This window comes from Oncorhynchus mykiss, chromosome 2 (assembly GCF_057628025.1).
Source record: "Oncorhynchus mykiss isolate SJ-2025 chromosome 2, ASM5762802v1, whole genome shotgun sequence".
Lineage (NCBI taxonomy): Eukaryota > Metazoa > Chordata > Actinopteri > Salmoniformes > Salmonidae > Oncorhynchus > Oncorhynchus mykiss.
In genome coordinates, this window is record NC_143023.1 from 480604 (window position 1) to 502074 (window position 21471).

The window sequence follows — 21471 nt, forward strand, 5'->3', positions numbered from 1 at the left end:
TGAGACGGACGTTACAGGACGAAGAAGAGAGTGAAGAGGAAGACGAGTTTGAAGATGGTGGCGTAGGAGAGTGAAGAGAACAGGACGAGGATGAGGATGAGCAGAATGATGGGTTGAAACATCTAGGTGGGATTAATAAGGACGGTCGAAGGAGGACGAGTCAGGACCAGGACGAGTCAGGACGAGGCGAAGGAGGACGAGTCAGGACCAGGACGAGTCAGGACGAGTCAGGAAAACAGAATGGTAGAAAGACAGGAAGAGAGAACAGATTAAAAGCAGATTAAACAATACTGACATTCAGACCAAATAGAGGCCTGTCCTACAGTAGATGTAATACTGACATTCAGACCAAATAGAGGCCTGTCCTACAGTAGATGTAATACTGACATTCAGACCAAATAGAGGCCTGTCCTACAGTAGATGTAATACTGACATTCAGACCAAATAGAGGCCTGTCCTACAGTAGATGTAATACTGACATTCAGACCAAATAGAGGCCTGTCCTACAGTAGATGTAATAATGACATTCAGACCAAATAGAGGCCTGTCCTACAGTAGATGTAATACTGACATTCAGACCAAATAGAGGCCTGTCCTACAGTAGATACTGACATTCAGACCAAATAGAGGCCTGTCCTACAGTAGATGTAATACTGACATTCAGACCAAATAGAGGCCTGTCCTACAGCAGATGTAATACTGACATTCAGACCAAAGAGGCCTGTCCTGTCCTACAGTAGATGTAATACTGACATTCAGACCAAATAGAGGCCTGTCCTACAGTAGATGTAATACTGACATTCAGACCAAATAGAGGCCTGTCCTACAGTAGATACTGACATTCAGACCAAATAGAGGCCTGTCCCACAGTAGATGTAATACTGACATTCAGACCAAATAGAGGCCTGTCCTACAGTAGATGTAATACTGACATTCAGACCAAATAGAGGCCTGTCCTACAGTAGATGTAATACTGACATTCAGACCAAATAGAGGCCTGTCCTACAGTAGATACTGACATTCAGACCAAATAGAGGCCTGTCCTACAGTAGATGTAATACTGACATTCAGACCAAATAGAGGCCTGTCCTACAGCAGATGTAATACTGACATTCAGACCAAATAGAGGCCTGTCCTACAGTAGATGTAATACTGACATTCAGACCAAATAGAGGCCTGTCCTACAGTAGATGTAATACTGACATTCAGACCAAATAGAGGCCTGTCCTACAGTAGATACTGACATTCAGACCAAATAGAGGCCTGTCCTACAGTAGATGTAATACTGACATTCAGACCAAATAGAGGCCTGTCCTACAGTAGATACTGACATTCAGACCAAATAGAGGCCTGTCCTACAGTAGATGTAATACTGACATTCAGACCAAATAGAGGCCTGTCCCACAGTAGATGTAATACTGACATTCAGACCAAATAGAGGCCTGTTCTACAGTAGATACTGACATTCAGACCAAATAGAGGCCTGTCCTACAGTAGATGTAATACTGACATTCAGACCAAATAGAGGCCTGTCCTACAGCAGATGTAATACTGACATTCAGACCAAATAGAGGCCTGTCCTACAGTAGATGTAATACTGACATTCAGACCAAATAGAGGCCTGTCCTACAGCAGATGTAATACTGACATTCAGACCAAATAGAGGCCTGTCCTACAGCAGATGTAATACTGACATTCAGACCAAATAGAGGCCTGTCCTGTCCTACAGTAGATGTAATACTGACATTCAGACCAAATAGAGGCCTGTCCTACAGTAGATGTAATACTGACATTCAGACCAAATAGAGGCCTGTCCTACAGTAGATGTAATACTGACATTCAGACCAAATAGAGGCCTGTCCTACAGTAGATACTGACATTCAGACCAAATAGAGGCCTGTCCTACAGTAGATGTAATACTGACATTCAGACCAAATAGAGGCCTGTCCTACAGCAGATGTAATACTGACATTCGGACCAAAGAGGCCTGTCCTGTCCTACAGTAGATGTAATACTGACATTCAGACCAAATAGAGGCCTGTCCTACAGTAGATGTAATACTGACATTCAGACCAAATAGAGGCCTGTCCTACAGTAGATACTGACATTCAGACCAAATAGAGGCCTGTCCCACAGTAGATGTAATACTGACATTCAGACCAAATAGAGGCCTGTCCTACAGTAGATGTAATACTGACATTCAGACCAAATAGAGGCCTGTCCTACAGTAGATGTAATACTGACATTCAGACCAAATAGAGGCCTGTTCTACAGTAGATACTGACATTCAGACCAAATAGAGGCCTGTCCTACAGTAGATGTAATACTGACATTCAGACCAAATAGAGGCCTGTCCTACAGTAGATACTGACATTCAGACCAAATAGAGGCCTGTCCTACAGTAGATGTAATACTGACATTCAGACCAAATAGAGGCCTGTCCTACAGCAGATGTAATACTGACATTCAGACCAAATAGAGGCCTGTCCTGTCCTACAGTAGATGTAATACTGACATTCAGACCAAATAGAGGCCTGTCCTACAGTAGATGTAATACTGACATTCAGACCAAATAGAGGCCTGTCCTACAGTAGATACTGACATTCAGGCCAAATAGAGGCCTGTCCCACAGTAGATGTAATACTGACATTCAGACCAAATAGAGGCCTGTCCTACAGTAGATGTAATACTGACATTCAGACCAAATAGAGGCCTGTCCTACAGTAGATGTAATACTGACATTCAGACCAAATAGAGGCCTGTCCTACAGTAGATGTAATACTGACATTCAGACCAAATAGAGGCCTGTCCTACAGTAGATACTGACATGTCCACAATGCATACTAAACAATGGAACTATTACCGGCCAACGGAAACCCTGGTGTGCTTCTAACTCTGTTCAACTTACGGACAGTGGTTCCTCCTCCTCTTTGTCCTCTGGCTTGGGGACATCCAGTCTGTCTATAAAACCCTGCAGCTCCTTCCTGAAGGCCTTCATCTGAGCGGTGATCCTGTACAACAACTCGTGCTCCCTGACGGTGCTCCCTTCCTCCTCGTAAAGCTCCCCGTTGGAGACCATATAGACCCGGGCCTCGGCCATGATGGTGCTGGTGTCTGCTATCAGCCTGTCGACGGTCCGGCCCAGCCGCTCTGCTTCTATACGGATGTCTACCATCTGCTGCCGGTCCTTCAGGCTGCGGGGGAGGAAATGGCCCTCGGGGGAGTAGAGGGTGCGGGTTGGGGTCAGGCACCGGATGTTACGCACCTGGATTGGTAGGGAGACGGGATAACCTTAGCGTGTCAGCTTGTCACCATATTTAATACACAAAGCATTATGGGTCACTGTGGTGGTGCACGATGCTGTATCACCTCGTCCGAGTCGCTCTCCCCTCCGATGGGGCCTTCTCGTTTACGGTGGGGTGGGAAGCGCGATGAGGTGGAGGCGTCATCTCCTCCGTCACTCTCTGCGTCACTTTCCCGGGGGCTGGCCCTGATGCCCAGGTGTGACGCCAGGTCGTAGCGCTGCATGTTGGACAGCAGGACCCGGTTCTCATACTGCATCTGCATCACCTGTAGAGGTAAGGAGACAGGATAGCATTATGTTAGCGTCAGAGACAGGATAGTATTATGTTAGCATCAGAGATGATTAGCATTATGTTAGCATCAGAGATGATTAGCATTATGTTAGCATCAGAGATGATTAGCATTATGTTAACGTCAGAGATGGATAGCATTATGTTATCATCAGAGATGATTAGCATTATGTTAGCATCAGAGACAGGATAGCATTATGTTAGCTTCAGAGATGGAAACCATTATGTTAGTGTCAGAGATGATTAGCATTATGTTAGCATCAGAGATGGATAGCATTATGTTAGCGTCAGAGATGGATAGCATTATGTTAGCATCAACTGTCAGCTTCATTTCATGTCAATCAATTCAGGAAAGTAAACTGAAATTCCACTTCCAATGTGTTCTCACAGAGAAGCATGGAGGGAAATTGGAATTCCAGGTAATGACATGAATGGAAGGAATTAAAATGGAAGTGACCGCTGACCCCTCCTGTCTCAGCCTCCAGTATTTATGCTGCAGTAGTTTATGTGTCGGGGGGCTAGGGTCAGTTTGTTATATCTGGAGTACTTCTCCTGTCCTATTCGGTGTCCTGTGTGAATCTAAGTGTGCGTTCTCTAATTCTCTCCTTCTCTCTTTCTCTCTCTCTCGGAGGACCTGAGCCCTAGGACCATGCCCCAGGACTACCTGACATGATGACTCCTTGCTGTCCCCAGTCCACCTGGCTGTGCTGCTGCTCCAGTTTCAACTGTTCTGCCTTATTATTATTCGACCATGCTGGTCATTTATGAACATTTGAACATCTTGGCCATGTTCTGTTATAATCTCCACCCGGCACAGCCAGAAGAGGACTGGCCATCCCACATAGCCTGGTTCCTCTCTAGGTTTCTTCCTAGGTTTTGGCCTTTCTAGGGAGTTTTTCCTAGCCACTGTGCTTCTACACCTGCATTGCTTGCTGTTTGGGGTTTTAGGCTGGGTTTCTGTACAGCACTTTGAGATATCAGCTGATGTACGAAGGGCTATATAAATACATTTGATTTGATTTGATTTAGAAACCCCCACAGAGCATCGTGGGTAGTGTAGTCCATCACGCTGTCTCACCTTGCCACTCAGCTCGTTGATCTGCAGCCTGGCAGCCTTTAGCTCCTCCTGCAGGACCTCCACCTTGGCCCGGTCTGCAGCCGCCCCGGCGCCACCTCCTCCACCCCCGGCGCCGTGCCTGGAGCCCTCCTTGTACTTCAGCTTGTTCAGCTCCCCCGTCACCTAAAAGACAGATTTAGTAGTGGGGGGGGGGGATTGAAACAGGATGTACTTTAAATTATAAAACTACCTTCTGTCAAAAAAAGAGCGGATCTAATGGGAACACAGCCCATTATGTCCTGCAACCTTTCTTGACTCAAGTTCTGCCCTCAACTACGCTGACTAAAACTACCTTAGCTTAAATCAGGCCTTCTCCTAGGAGATACATGGTAAACCTTATGAGACCAGGTGTCCTTCCCCCAGGAGATACATGATAAACATTATGAGACCAGGTGTCCTTCCTCTAGGAGATACATGATAAACCTTATGAGACCAGGTGTCCTTCCTCTAGGATATACATGGTAAACCTTATGAGAGCAGGTGTCCTTCCCCCAGGAGATACATGGTAAACCTTATGAGACCAGGTGTCCTTCCCCCAGGAGATACATGATAAACATTATGAGACCAGGTGTCCTTCCTCTAGGAGATACATGATAAACCTTATGAGACCAGGTGTCCTTCCTCTAGGAGATACATGGTAACCTTATGAGACCAGGTGTCCTTCCCCCAGGAGATACATGGTAAACCTTATGAGACCAGGTGTCCTTCCTCTAGGAGATACATGATAAACCTTATGAGACCAGGTGTCCTTCCTCTAGGAGATACATGGTAACCTTATGAGACCAGGTGTCCTTCCCCCAGGAGATACATGGTAAACCTTATGAGACCAGGTGTCCTTCCTCTAGGAGATACATGATAAACCTTATGAGACCAGGTGTCCTTCCTCTAGGAGATACATGGTAAACCTTATGAGACCAGGTGTCCTTCCTCTAGGAGATACATGGTAAACCTTATGAGACCAGGTGTCCTTCCCCCAGGAGATACATGGTAAACCTTACGAGACCAGGTGTCCTTCCCTCAGGAGACACATGATAAACCTTATGAGACCAGGTGTCCTTCCTCTAGGAGATACATGGTAAACCTTATGAGACCAGGTGTCCTTCCCCCAGGAGATACATGATAAACATTATGAGACCAGGTGTCCTTCCTCTAGGAGATACATGATAAACCTTATGAGACCAGGTGTCCTTCCTCTAGGAGATACATGGTAACCTTATGAGACCAGGTGTCCTTCCCCCAGGAGATACATGGTAAACCTTATGAGACCAGGTGTCCTTCCTCTAGGAGATACATGATAAACCTTATGAGACCAGGTGTCCTTCCTCTAGGAGATACATGGTAAACCTTATGAGACCAGGTGTGTTTCCCCCAGGAGATACATGGTAAACCTTATGAGACCAGGTGTCCTTCCTCTAGGAGATACATGGTAAACCTTATGAGACCAGGTGTCCTTCCCCCAGGAGATACATGGTAAACCTTATGAGACCAGGTGTCCTTCCTCTAGGAGATACATGGTAAACCTTATGAGACCAGGTGTGTTTCCCCCAGGAGATACATGGTAAACCTTATGAGACCAGGTGTCCTTCCTCTAGGATATACATGGTAAACCTTATGAGAGCAGGTGTCCTTCCCCCAAGAGATACATGGTAAACCTTATGAGACCAGGTGTCCTTCCCCTAGGAGGTACATGGTAAACCTTATGAGACCAGGTGTCCTTCCCCCAGGAGGTACATGGTAAACCTTATGAGACCAGGTGTCCTTCCCCCAGGAGATACATGGTAAACCAGGTGTCCTTCCTCTAGGAGATACATTGTAAACCTTATGAGACCAGGTGTCCTTCCCCCAGGAGGTACATGGTAAACCTTATGAGACCAGGTGTCCTTCCCCTAGGAGATACATGGTAAACCTTATGAGACCAGGTGTCCTTCCCCCAGGAGATACATGGTAAACCTTATGAGACCAGGTGTCCTTCCTCTAGGAGATACATGGTAAACCTTATGAGACCAGGTGTCCTTCCTCTAGGAGATACATGGTAAACCTTATGAGACCAGGTGTCCTTCCCCCCAGGAGGTACATGGTAAACCTTATGAGACCAGGTGTCCTTCCTCTAGGAGATACATGGTAAACCTTATGAGACCAGGTGTCCTTCCCCCAGGAGATACATGGTAAACCTTATGAGACCAGGTGTCCTTCCCCCAGGAGATACATGGTAAACCTTATGAGTGGCCATTTGACCTGACGATACGTTGCTACGAGGGGGTGTTGAGAGAGAGAGAGCTAAATGTGATCAGTAACGACAAATACTCTACTACATGACTCACACGTAAAATGTAAACAGCTGCTTTCCAAATGGCACCCTAATTCCCTATATAGCACACTAGTTTCAACCAAAGCCCTTTGGTCCCGGATCTAAAGTAGTGCACTATATAGGGAATAGGGTGCAATTTGGGACTAACACTGTTGTTCTCCTCTACATCCTGCAGTAGTAAGTAGTGCACTATATAGGGAATAGGGTGCCATTTGGGAGCCACCTTGTTGTTGTCCTCCTCTGCGTCCTGCAGGTTCCTCCTAAGTAGCTCTGCCTCGTCCTCCACCAGCTGTAGCTGCTGTCTCAGCTCCCTGAGTTCCTCTCCCTGCTCCCTGCTGCAGCCATGCTCAGCCGAGCCTCCTGCCACCTCATCCCTGGCAATGCATCAATCAACACGTCAATCAACACATCAATCAATCAATGCATCAATCAACACGTCAATCAATCAACACATCAATCAATACATCAATCAATACATCAATCAATCAATACATAAATCAATACATACATCAATCAATACATAAATCAATACATACATCAATCAATACAGAAATCAATCAATGCATCAATCAACACATCAATCAATAAATATATCAATACATCAATCAACACATCAATCAATCAACACATCAATCAATCAACACATCAATCAATACATCAGTCAATACATTAATAAATCAATCAATACATCAATTAATACATCAATCAATGCATCAATCAATCAACACATCGAGCAATCAATACATCAATACATCAATCAATCAATAAATCAATCAATTCATCAATCAATAAATATATCAATACATCAATCAACACATCAATCAATCAACACATCAATCAATACATCAGTCAATACATTAATAAATCAATCAATACATCAATTAATACATCAATCAATACATCAATAAATACATTGATCAATCAATACATCAATCAATACATCAATCAATACATCAATCAATCAATACATAAATCAATACATACATCAATCAATACAGAAATCAATACAGCAATCAATCAATGCATCAATCAACACATCAATCAATAAATATATCAATACATCAATCAATCAACACATCAATCAATCACTACATCAATCAATACATCAATCAATACATCAATCAATACATCAATCAATACATAAATCAATACATACATCAATCAATACATCAATCAATACATCAATCAATCAACACATCAATCAATCAACACATCAATCAATACATCAATCAATACATCAATCAACACATCAATCAATCAACACATCAATCAATACATCAATCAACACATCAATCAATCAACACATCAATCAATCAACACATCAATCAATCAATACACCAATCAATACATCAGTCAATACATTAATAAATCCATCAATACACCAATCAATTAATACATCAATCAATGCATCAATCAATCAATGCATCAATCAATCAATACATCAATCAATACATCAATCAATCAACACATCGAGCAATCAATACATCAATACATTAATCAATACATCAATACATCAATACATTAATCAATACATCAATCAACCAATAAATCAATAAATACATTGATCAATCAATACATAAATCAATGCATCAATCAATCAAATGTATCTTGTTTATTTACAAAGACATGGAGATCTGAGAGGATTTGATTGGTATAAGCAAGATGGTGAAACTTCTATCTAGCCTATCAGAGAGCAGGGTGGAGCTACTACCATATTGCTGACACCTGTCAAATCCTCTCAGTGCATCAAGTCTATAGGGTGTAGGGTTAAGGGTTTAGGGTTTAGGGGTCCATTGGGCCTACCTGTCTCTCATGTCCTCCAGTTCAGCCTTCAGTCCTCTATTCTCCACCTCCAGCTCTACGATCTTCCTCCCCAGGATGTTGGCTTCCTCCTCCACCAGTCTCAGTCTCAGTTTCAGCTCTGACTCCCGGGTGGTGGCTGGTCCTCCAGCCTCTCCCTTGGGCCCAGGGCTGTCCACATCCCCGTAGAAAGAGCGGTACTTCTGCAGCTCGTGTTCCAGCCGGTCCTTCTCCTTGTCAATTTTAGCCATTTTTTTCCTCATTAAAATGGCTTCCTCCTTGATGAAGGCTAGCTGGCATTTCAGATCTTCGTTGTCCTCCTGAGGAGAGAAGAAGAATGAAGAAGATATTTTTTGGTCTTGTCTCTCATCATTATAGTTTGACGAATAACGATGATGCCGTACCTCTATTGGAGTCTGTGGAATCCTTTTCTCTTTCTGAACATCCCTGCCTCCTCTCCTCTTCAGTGACAGCTGCAGAGGATAAAGATGACATCACACCATCAGCCCACCTGTTACCTGTTGTACGTGGCTGGTGTAATCTGTTGTGGACAGTTAAATGTGCTTTACAGACAGACTGTCGATCATTAAAACACGACTCTCAGAACCTCTTAACTAACAAGCTTGTGATGAGTAACCAGGACCCTGTGTTAACTCCCTGAGCTATTACGTCTTCGGCTTTAGCTCGGCAGGCTAACACAGTGTTGTGGCACACAGGAGACCTGGGTTTGAACACAGACGGCCACATGACACTGCAGAACCTTGCCCTCCTTGACAGCAGGTGTCCTCATCACCCCCTTCTCCAGCTGGTTGTGCAGGGCCTGTTCGGTCACTTCCACCTAACCCTAACCCACCACCCAAACCCTCCCCTGTCTACCCCTAAACCCCCCCCCCCCCGTCCACCTCACCCCTTCCCTCCCCCTCATCACCTCCTTGGCCTTCTCCAGTTGGTTTTGCAGGGCCTGTTTGGTCACCTCCACCTCTATCAGCTTTTGCCTTAGTTTCTCGTTCTCCTCCTCCGTCTTCGTCCTTTTCTCCTCCACATTCTCCAACTCATGGTGCAGACGCACTGACACGTCCTTCGCTACCTAGGGGGGGGGGGGTGATAGGGAGGGGCAGAGAGACAGGGAGGGAGGGGGAGAGAGAGGGAGGAAGAGGGAGAGACAGGGAGGGAGGGGGAGAGAGACAGGGAGCGAGGGGGAGAGGGAGGGAGAGGGAAAGGGAGAGGGAGAAAGACCGTGAGGGAGGGGGAGAGGGAAAGGGAAGGGGAGAGGGGGAGGGAGAGAGACAGGGAGGAAGATGGAGAGACAGGGAGGGAGGGGGAGAGAGACAGGGAGGGAGAGGGAAGGGGAGAGGGAGAAAGACAGTGAGGGAGGGGGAGAGGGAAAGGGAAGGGGAGAGGGGGAGGGAGAGAGACAGGGAGGAAGAGGGAGACAGACAGGGAGGGAGAGGAAATGGGAGGGGGACAGGGAGGGGAGAGGGACAGTGAGAGACAGGGAGGAAGAGGGAGACAGACAGGGAGCGGGAGGGAGAGGAAATGGGAGGGGGACAGGGAGGGAGGGGGAGAGGGACAGGGAGGGGAGAGGGACAGTGAGAGAGATGGGCCATGGTCTATTAGTCTACAGTCCATTCTGAAAGTATTCCGACCTTATTCTTAAATGGATTCAAATGTTTTTTACCCTCACCAATCTACACACAATAACCCATAATGACATCACAATACCCCATAATGACATCACAATACCCCATAATGACATCACAATACCCCATAATGACATCACAATAACCCATAATGACATCACAATACCCCATAATGACAAAGCAAAAATAAGTTTTAAAAAACCCAGAATTATCACATTTACATAAGTATTCAGACCATTTACTCAGTTCTTTGTTGAAGCACCTTTGGGAACGATTACAGCCTTGCGTCTTCTTGGGTATGACGCTACAAGCTTGGCACACCTGTATCTGGGGAGTTTCTCCCATTCTTCTCTGCCGATCGGGTTGGATGGGGAGCGTCACTGCACAGCTATTTTCAGGTCTCTCCAGAGATATTCAATCGAGTTCAAGTCTGGGCTCTGGCTGGGCCACTCAAGGACATTCAGAGACTTTTCCCGAAGCCACTCCTGCATTGTCTTGGCTGTATGCTTAGGGTCGTTGTCCTGTTGGAAGGTGAACCTTCACCCCAGTCTGAGGTCCTGAGCACTTTGGAGCAGGTTTTCATCAAGGATCTCTCTGTACTTTGCTACGTTCATCTTTCCCTCGATCCTGACTAGTTTCCCAGTTCCTGCCGCTGAAAAACATCCCCACAGCATGATGCTGCCACCACAATGCTTCTCCGTAGGGATGGTGCCAGGTTTCCTCCAGACGTGACACTTGGCATCCAGGCCAAGGAGTTCAATCTTAGTTTCATCAGACCAGAGAATCTTTTTTCTCATAGTCTGAGAGTCCTTTAGGTGCCTTTTGGCAATTTCCAAGCGGGCTGTCATGTGCCTTTTACTGAGGAGTGGCTTCCGTCTGGCCACTCTACCATAAAGGCCTGATTGGTGGAGTGCTGAAGAGATGATTGTCCTCCTTGATGGTCCTCCCATCTCCACAGAGGAACTCTGGAGCTCTGTCAGACTGACCATCAGTTTCTTGTTCACTTCCCTGACCAAGGCCCTTCTGGGCGGCCAGCTCTAGTTAGAGTCTTTGTGGCTCTAAATTTCTTCCATTTAAGAATGATGGAGGCCACTGTGTTCTTGGAGACCTTCAATGGTGCAGAAATGTTTAGGTACCCTTCCCCAAGATCTGTGTCTCAACACAATCTTGTCTCGGAGCTATATAGACAATTCCTTCGACCTCATAGCTTGGTTTTTGCTCTGACATGCACTGTCAACTGTGGGACCTTATATAGACAGGTGTGTGCCTATCCAAATGATGTCCAATCAATTGAATTTACCACAGGTGGATTCCAATTAAGTTGTAGAAACATCTCAAGGATGATCAATGGAAACAGGATGCACCTGAGCTCAATTTCGAGTCTCACAGGAAAGGGTCTGAATACTTCTGTAAATAAGGTATTTCTGTTTTTATTTTTTTATACATTTGACAGGATTTCTTAAAACCTGTTTTCGCTTTGTCATTATGGGATATTGTGATGTCATTATGGGGTATTGTGATGTCATTATGGGATATTGTGATGTCATTATGGGGTATTGTGATGTCATTATGGGGTATTGTGATGTCATTATGGGGTATTGTGATGTCATTATGGGGTATTGTGATGTCATTATGGGGTATTGTGATGTCATTATGGGGTATTGTGATGTCATTATGGGATATTGTGTGTAGATTGATGAGGATTTGTTTTTATTTAATCCGTTTTAGAATAAGGTTGTAACGTAACAAAATGTGGAAAAGGTCAAGGGGTCTGAACACTTTCTGAATGCAATGCATATGTAACTGTATAGACACAAGCCTTTTGGGAATAGAATGGCATTTGGATCAAATCAAATTGCATTCATAAAGTCCACAGTTTACAGCAGACACAGTCTAGACAACCTATGAGATGTAGAGTCTAGACAACATTACTTTATGACAAATAGAGTCTAGACAACATTACCTTCAGGACACAAACTATAACATATAGAGTCTAGACAACCTATGAGATGTAGAGTCTAGACAACATTACTTTATGACAAATAGAGTCTAGACAACATTACCTTCAGGACACAAACTATAACATATAGAGTCTAGACAACATTACCTTCAGGTCAAACCCTATGACATATAGAGTCTAGACAACATTACCTTCAGGACACAAACTATAACATATAGAGTCTAGACAACCTATGAGATGTAGAGTCTAGACAACATTACTTTATGACAAATAGAGTCTAGACAACATTACCTTCAGGACACAAACTATAACATATAGAGTCTAGACAACATTACCTTCAGGTCAAACCCTATGACATATAGAGTCTAGACAACATTACCTTCAGGACACACCCTATGACATATAGAGTCTAGACAACATTACCTTCAGGACACACCCTATGACATATAGAGTCTAGACAACATTACCTTCAGGACACACCCTATGACATATAGAGTCTAGACAACATTACCTTCAGGACACAAACTATAACATATAGAGTCTAGACAACCTATGAGATGTAGAGTCTAGACAACATTACTTTATGACAAATAGAGTCTAGACAACATTACCTTCAGGACACAAACTATAACATATAGAGTCTAGACAACATTACCTTCAGGTCAAACCCTATGACATATAGAGTCTAGACAACATTACCTTCAGGACACACCCTATGACATATAGAGTCTAGACAACATTACCTTCAGGACACACCCTATGACATATAGAGTCTAGACAACATTACCTTATGACATATAGAGTCTAGACAACATTACCTTATGACAAATAGAGTCTAGACAACATTACCTTCAGGACACAACCTATAACATATAGAGTCTAGACAACATTACCTTATGACATATAGAGTCTAGACAACATTACCTTCAGGTCAAACCCTATGACATATAGAGTCTAGACAACATTACCTTATGACAAATAGAGTCTAGACAACATTACCTTCAGGTCAAACCCTATGACATATAGAGTCTAGACAACATTACCTTATGACATATAGAGTCTAGACAACATTACCTTCAGGTCAAACCCTATGACATATAGAGTCTAGACAACATTACCTTATGACAAATAGAGTCTAGACAACATTACCTTCAGGACACAAACTATAACATATAGAGTCTAGACAACATTACCTTCAGGTCAAACCCTATGACATATAGAGTCTAGACAACATTACCTTCAGGTCAAACCCTATGACATATAGAGTCTAGACAACATTACCTTATGACAAATAGAGTCTAGACAACATTACCTTCAGGACACAAACTATAACATATAGAGTCTAGACAACATTACCTTCAGGTCAAACCCTATGACATATAGAGTCTAGACAACATTACCTTCAGGACACACCCTATGACATATAGAGTCTAGACAACATTACCTTATGACATATAGAGTCTAGACAACATTACCTTATGACATATAGAGTCTAGACAACATTACCTTATGACAAATAGAGTCTAGACAACATTACCTTCAGGTCACACCCTATGACATACAGAGTCTAGACAACATTACCTTCAGGACACACCCTATGACATATAGAGTCTAGACAACATTACCTTCAGGACACAAACTATAACATATAGAGTCTAGACAACCTATGAGATGTAGAGTCTAGACAACATTACCTTGTGACATATAGAGTCTAGACAACTTCAGGTATTTTAACAAGCCTAACGCATTGGTAAATCTAAGTGCAGGCAGTAAGTTCATTGGGGTGTTAGAGATATTTTAGCTATTTTCACGATCTCAATTATTGGCGCACTTGCTGGCTTTGGCGCGAAAGGGCTTGGTTTTGATGAATGAACAAGTTGTGGGTGTCTCGAGACTTGGCCCCTCACTGAAATGCAATGGTTCATTGGATCAGTGTAAAACTTTGCACATACACTGCTGCCATCTAGTGGCCAAAATCTAAATTGCGCCTGTGCTGGAATAATACATTATGGGCCTTTCTCTTGCATTTCAGAGATGATGGTATAAAAAAATACCAAAAAACTGTTGTTTTTTTCTTTTAATTTTCTTTTACCAGATCTACTGTGTTATATTTTCCTATATTCATTTCACATTTCCACAAACTTCATAGTGTTTCCTTTCAAATGGTATCAATAATATCCATATCCTTGCTTTAGGTCCTGAGCTACAGGAAGTTAGTTATCCTAGAGTCTAGACGGCGTCTTACCTTCAAGTCCTGCTCCAGGGCCCTCAGTAGCTCTCCGTCTACCTCTCCGGTCTGAGCGAACCGCATCCTCTTCCTCTCCGCCTTCCTCAGACGGTACTGGAGAATCCGGCAGTTCTTATTGGCTCGCTCCAGCTCGCGACGCATGTCCTGCAGCTGGCACGCGTCCTCTTCGTAGAACGTGTCTCTCATCTCGTCCATCTCCGCTCTCATCTCCTCTATCTCAGTCTAATGGGAACGAATGAGAGAGAGAGAGAAAGATGGAGAGGGACACAGCAATTAGAGGAATCAATTCAACATTATAGAGGCAACAGCAAAGACGTTATGCCCTATAGGGAGGGGCACAGGGGCACGTGCCCCTCAGATTTGTGCTGTTTAAATTGGATTTTTTTTAAGTATTAATACAAATTTGTACACATTTTTTGTTCATTTTTTCTCTGTAATACAACTAGCACGTTTTATTTATCAATTTTATTTATTATTATTATTATTTATTTATCAATTTTATTTATTATTATTATTATTTATCAATTTTATTTATTATTATTATTATTTATGTATCTATTTTATTTATTTATTATTATTATTATTATTTATGTATCTATTTTATTTATTTATTATTATTATTATTATTTATTTATCAATTTTATTTATTATTATTATTATTTATCAATTTTATTTATTATTATTATTTATGTATCTATTTTATTTATTTATTATTATTATTTATTTATCTATTTTATTTAATAATACTAGTATTTATTTATCTATTTTATTTAATAATACTAGTATTTATTTATCTATTTTATTTAATAATACTAGTATTTATTTATCTATTTTATTTAATAATACTAGTATTTATTTATCTATTTTATTTATTTATTATTATTTATTTATTTATTTTATTTAGTTAGCCCAGATAGGTTCCCAATCTCCCAACCTCATAACTACCAAGGAGCCATTTTCAGGCTATCAAGTTAGAGCAGCTAGCCTGTCTAACTATCTTAGCTGGCATGCCTGCTGGTAAAGGTTGGTAGACTTTAGAAAATCAAGCAATAACTAAATGTACTGAATAAGACTCATATTCCTTTCAATCTTCTACCAAGATTTGAGCAGAGATGCAGAAAAGCATATTTAGTTTCTTTGAAAAAAGAACCACCAGTCAGGAGGATACAGACACAAGAGGTACACATAGATATGCGGAACAAAGACACATTTTGGACATAGAATTAAGCATGATGATTATGGCTCTAGATTGCCGGAAAAAGCTGTTTCAGATGTTTGAAAAATGCAAAATTCTCCAATTTATGGACAGGGGCATAGCCCCTCTCCGGAACCCCCCCAGCCATCCTCATGTACTTTCTGCCCCTCAGATTTTGGGGGTGCATGACGCCCCTGGGTAACAGGTTAAAGCTGTTAAAACATGCTGTTATTTAAACCCATACAGATGTGACAGTGGCAGACATATAGACATACCTTTAGTTCATCGTTTTCATCCTCTAGTTTCTCTATCTCCTCCTGAAATAGCTGGTCGGGCTCAGGTACCGGTTCGGGCTCGTTAACGATGGCCTCAGGGGAGAGATCCTCTGGTTCCGCCGTTTCCGTGACCGGCTCCGGGGGAGACGGTGTCTTCGCCTTCATCTTTCCTCCTCCTTTCTTTAAGCTTTTATTCAGGTGAAACTGGATCAGCTCCGACTGCAAACATCCCTCTCTCCAGAAGCCAGGGCCGCAGCCCACACTGCTCTTACCGGAGCTCTTTTTGTTGCCGGCCGCTGTGCTGCTAGCCTCGCCTTCTCCTCCCCCTCCTCTCGGGTTATTGTTCTTCAATTTAGGAGATTTGGATGAACAAGGCTGATCAGAAACAACTCGTATTGTATCCCCCTTCAAACACGATATATCAGTACAACGCGAGTCTTCAGACGGACTACTGCGCTCCTCTGCCGCTCCTCTGCCGATCCCAGCCGCCGCCGCCGCCCTGGTCAACGTATGGATTTCAGCACCATCGGACTGGACAGGGGCCGCGCCTGCCGCGCTTGCCGCGCCTTTAGAAGAAGAAGACAGTCTGTCTTTGCTGGTTGCCGTGGAGACCGGGGAGCTGCCGCGGTTGCCTCTCCCTCCTCCGCACTGCTTTGACGTGATGATCTTTGACGGAGTGCTGCATTTCGGTGTCTCTTTACATCCAATGTCTTTGCCGCCAGCCGGGGAGGAAGCGCGCTGTTGCTGCTGCTTTCTGTTGCTATTGTCTAGCTGGCTGCGGGAGTCGGCAGCGCCGCCCGAGGCAGGGTTCATGGTGTCATACAGAGAGGATGGACGTTCAGTTCAATAGCCTAGTCTACATCCACATCACATCACCCAGACAGTCCCTCCCTGCGCTGTGTTCTTCTGTCTGAAAAATAATCCAGTGAACACATAGTTATTTTAAGTACGAATGCAAAGAAAAAGAAGCCGAGAAGCCGGTGGTGATTTGCTTTCATGCGTTTCTTGAAAGTAGACTCAAGTAGGCTAAACGAGAGGCCACTCTATTTTGAGAGGTGTTTAAATATAGAGCATATTTGAAATTAATATTCTATGTAAAGCGCACCTTCATAACAACACTGGCCCAATCCACCCACAATAAGGTTGCAGTAGAGGCAAACCATCTAAATCCAGCATTTGAATCTCCCAACACCATCAGACTAGGCTACTAGCCCGCACGCACGCAGGGAATGGCTGCAGTAATTGGAAATCTCATCAGCCAATTAAATTGCACTAGGCTGAAGCATGTGTCCAGCCATTCTACTGTAGATCTCTCTCTCTCGCTCTCTCTCTCTCTCTCTCTCTCTCTCTCTCTCTCTCTCCCCCCCTCTCTCTCTCTCTCTCTCTCCCCCCCCTCCCTCTCTTTTAAAGACAGGATTCTTCGGAGCCTTGACCTCTAGAAGTAAACATCGTCGAGAGGCTCGAGGGAAAGTGTTTTGAATATCTGTCCGGCTCGTGGCAGTCATTCCACTCCTGCCGTCCGACACGTCCGATGAGACATTACTCAACCGGATGGAACGGATAAACCCGCATATAAAGGAGCGAGCGACAGAAAAAAAAGGGTCAATCTACACGATGCGAGCGCTGTTGTACACTCAATAGTTGAATACCGTGTAGAATTCGATGGTCAGCCTAGTGTGTAGTCTAAATAGAGGTGAGTTTCCGACAGAAACCACACACACACTGGGTCTAACGAGCATCAAGATTCAAATTGATTGACACAATTAAAAACCCTTTGTCCTCTCTAAGCACAAACATATATTGATGTTATTCGTACAAGTAGAGTTCTTTGTTAACCAATTGAAAACAATGATTATCATTTAAAGGGCATCTTACCAGCAGTGTCCCGGCGACAGTGATGGGGAGGAGGAGACTTCCCCTCCTCTGAATCTCTGAGCGCACGGCCCCAACCACCAATGAAACTGTTTCAATGTACAGTACATTACGTCACCTCGGGGAGGGGCGCACAAAGAGACTAACCGGAAGATGAAGTTGGAAGTGCTTAGTTGGCACCTGGCAGGACTCATGATGATATACACAAATAATGCATTCACTGAATGAAAGATTTATGGCACCATAATTGGTGATAATGCCACCAAAACTACCTTGTTGATTTAAAGATTGTCAGAGAGAGAGAGAGAGAGAGAGAGAGAGATAGAGAGAGAGGCAGTCATATCAGAGGCTTTTGATGGTGGATAAACAAGGGGGTGTCCCTCCTTGAACACGTGGTTCCTGTCTACAACCAGTTGTATGGTTTGTTAAAATGTGAAATCGATTGGTTTTGGTTTGGTGTACATTTAAACATCATTCTGTTGCCATGCAGTTGGAAGGAGGCATATTCTATCACTCTGCCTCCGTGTTTCAAAACAAGCTGAGTACCAAAGACATCCAGCCAACATTGTCACTTTCCATTTATTCCCGACTTGTCACTGAGACTCTCTGTCTGTCTGTCTGTCTGTCTGTCTGTCTGTCTGTCTGTCTGTCTCTCTCTCTCTCTCTCTCTCTCTCTCCTTCTGGGTCTCTCTCTCTCTCTCTCTCCTTCTGGGTCTCTCTCTCTCTCTCTCTCTCTCTCTCTCTCTCTCTCTTCTCTCTCTCTCTCTCTCTCTCTCTCTCTCTCTCTCTCTCTCTCTCTCTCTCTCTCTCTCTCTCTCTCTCTCTCTCTCTCTCTCTCTCTCTCTCTCTCTCTCTCTCTCTCTCTCTCTCTCTCTCTCTCTCTCTCTCTCTCTCTCTCTCTCTCTCTCTCTCAAGCTGTGTTGTGAAACTGTTTCACTCCCCCAACTTTTCCTCCCCACCTCTCCCACCTCTCCACCCATCTTCCCCTCTTCCTCTCCTCTCCACCCCAACCTCCTCCCCCAACTTTTCCTCCCCCACCTCTCCCACCTCTCCACCCATCTTCCCCCCTTCCTCTCCTCTCCCCCCAACCTCCTCCCCCTCTTCCTCTCCTCCCATCCTCCCCTCTTCCTCTCCTCTCCCCCCAACCTCCCCCCTCCTCTCCACCCATCTTCCCCTCTTCCTCTCCTCTCCCCCAACCTCCTCCCCTCTTCCTCTCCTCCCATCCTCCCCTCTTCCTCTCCTCTCCCCCAAACCCCCCCTCCTCTCCTCCCATCCTCCCCTCTTCCTCTCCTCTCCCCCCAACCTCCCCCTCCCCCTCTCCACCCATCTTCCACTCTTCCTCTCCTCTCCCCCAACCTCCTCCCCCTCCTCTCCACTCCCATACCCTCCCTGTCAACTGTGAGGACCTTACTATGACAGATGTCTACATCCCTGCAGGGCCAATCCTCCCCTCTTCCTCTCCTCTCCCCCCAACCTCCCCCTCCTCCTCTCCACCCATCTTCCCCTCTTCCTCTCCTCTCCCCCCAACCTCCTCCACCTCCTCCCCCACCTCTCCACTCCCATACCCTCCCTGTCAACTATGACAGATGTCTACATCCCTGCAGGGCCCATCCTCCCCTCAAATGAAATCCACTCAACATTAAATGAACCCTTGAACATGTCTCCTGTATCTTCCTGTTATCCAATCAACCCTGTTCAGCCTCTATATTCTGCATCCTCAAATAGTGAAAAGTTGATTACATGTTAGCCATTGTCCAGTTATTATTCCAACTTTGATGTCTTATAAGCAATACATAGAAAAATGTATAAGCCTAAAAACGAGATGAGATTTAGCCGGATGCAATAGAAACTCCTGTAGTAGATCCTGTAACTCCAGTCTGATCCTGTAAATATAGTCTGATCCTGTAACTCCAGTCTGATCCTGAGGTATCCTGTAAATATAGTCTGATCCTGTAACTCCAGTCTGATCCTGTAAATATAGTCTGATCCTGTAACTCCAGTCTGATCCTGAGGTATCCTGTAAATATAGTCTGATCCTGTAACTCCAGTCTGATCCTGTAAATATAGTCTGATCCTGTAACTCTAATCTGATCCTGAGGTATCCTGTAAATATAGTCTGATCCCGTAAATATAGTCTGATCCTGTAACTCCAGTCTGATCCTGTAACTCCAGTCTGATCCTGTAACTCCAGTCTGATCCTGTAACTCCAGTCTGATCCTGTAAATATAGTCTGATCCTGTAAACATAGTCTGATCCTGAGGTATTGTGTAACTCTAGTCTGATCCTGAGGTATTGTGTAACTCTAGTCTGATTCTATAACTCTAGTCTGATCCTGAGGTATTGTGTAACTCTAGTCTGATCCTGAGGTATTGTGTATCTCTAGTCTGATCCTGAGGTATTGTGTATCTCTAGTCTGATCCTGAGGTATTGTGTATCTCTAGTCTGATTCTATAACTCTAGTCTGATCCTGAGGTATTGTGTATCTCTAGTCTGATCCTGAGGTATTGTGTAACTCTAGTCTGATCCTGAGGTATTGTGTAACTCTAGTCTGATCCTATAACTCCAGTCTGATCCTGAGGTCTTGTGTAACTCTAGTCTGATCCTATAACTCCAGTCTGATCCTGAGGTCTTGTGTAACATGTCTGATCCTGAGGTATTGTGTATCTCTAGTCTGATCCTGAGGTCTTGTGTAACATGTCTGATCCTGAGGTATTGTGTAACTCTAGTCTGATCCTGAGGTATTGTGAAACTCTAGTCTGATCCTGAGGTATTGTGTATCTCTAGTCTGATCCTGAGGTATTGTGTAACTCTAGTCTGATCCTATAACTCCAGTCTGATCCTGAGGTCTTGTGTAACTCTAGTCTGATCCTGAGGTATTGTGTAACTTGTCTGATCCTGAGGTATTGTGTAACTCTAGTCTGATCCTGAGGTATTGTGTATCTCTAGTCTGATTCTGAGGTATTGTGTAACTGCAGTCTGAAGGACAGCTGTATCAGCATGGGAGGACATCACAGACAGAGAGGGCGAAACACACACACACACACACACACACACAGAGAGAGAGACAGAGAGAGACAGGGGCAGACTTATTGATTTGGAGGCCCCAGACAGAGGGCAGTCTAAGGGCCCCCCCTATAATGGGTTTTACCGTAAAACTTCAATTAATTGCGCAGGAATTGTTAAATCCCCGAACACAACAGGCACTTATCAGAGACAGGCTTCTGTCTGAGCCAGGCGTCTATTAACTTTGCTCATTTAAGTAGTTAAATTGTTTAAATTCCAGCATTCACTTCCAGTATTAATATATTTCTTAATTTCCTGCACTAAAGTGTTATCGGTTACACACTGTGTCACATATCTTTGGACTTAGTATGCCTCTATTTAGATTTATTTTCAACTTTTCCTTGACACGACAACTATTCTCCTCTTTGACTGTGCATTTTCGTCGGTTCTTACTTTCGCC

General features: G+C 44.0%; 1 protein-coding gene across 2 annotated transcripts; it reads right to left on the reverse strand.

The window, feature by feature from the left end:
- Positions 1–11: 11 nt before the first annotated feature.
- LOC149984738 (microtubule cross-linking factor 3-like) lies at positions 12–18092 on the reverse strand. Of its 2 annotated transcripts, XM_090215775.1 has the most exons (11): positions 18012–18092; positions 16137–17046; positions 14664–14888; positions 9747–9905; positions 9223–9291; positions 8822–9138; positions 7242–7392; positions 4672–4833; positions 3370–3570; positions 2909–3265; positions 12–122 (listed from the first exon to the last, which is right to left on the reverse strand). In XM_090215775.1, the coding sequence occupies exons 2-11, from the start codon at positions 16947–16949 to the stop codon at positions 12–14; spliced, it is 2565 nt and encodes an 854-aa protein (XP_090071901.1). In that variant the 5' UTR covers positions 16950–17046; positions 18012–18092. The 2 variants fall into 2 exon arrangements, with proteins under 2 accessions (XP_090071901.1, XP_090071905.1); XM_090215779.1 differs by lacking the exon at positions 18012–18092 and having other exon boundaries at positions 16137–17066.
- Between the last annotated feature and the right edge of the window lie 3379 nt (positions 18093–21471).

Bases quoted from the DNA above. Each gene is read 5' to 3' on its own strand.
- LOC149984738 (XM_090215775.1), bottom strand. From the start codon at position 16,949: ATGAACCCTGCCTCGGGCGGCGCTGCCGACTCCCGCAGCCAGCTAGAC. The intron at 7,393-8,821 runs GTAGGCCCAATG...ATGCATTGCCAG, and splicing joins CTGGAGGACATGAGAGACAG to GGATGAGGTGGCAGGAGGCT. The intron at 4,834-7,241 runs GTGGCTCCCAAA...TCTGTCTTTTAG, and splicing joins CAGAGGAGGACAACAACAAG to GTGACGGGGGAGCTGAACAA.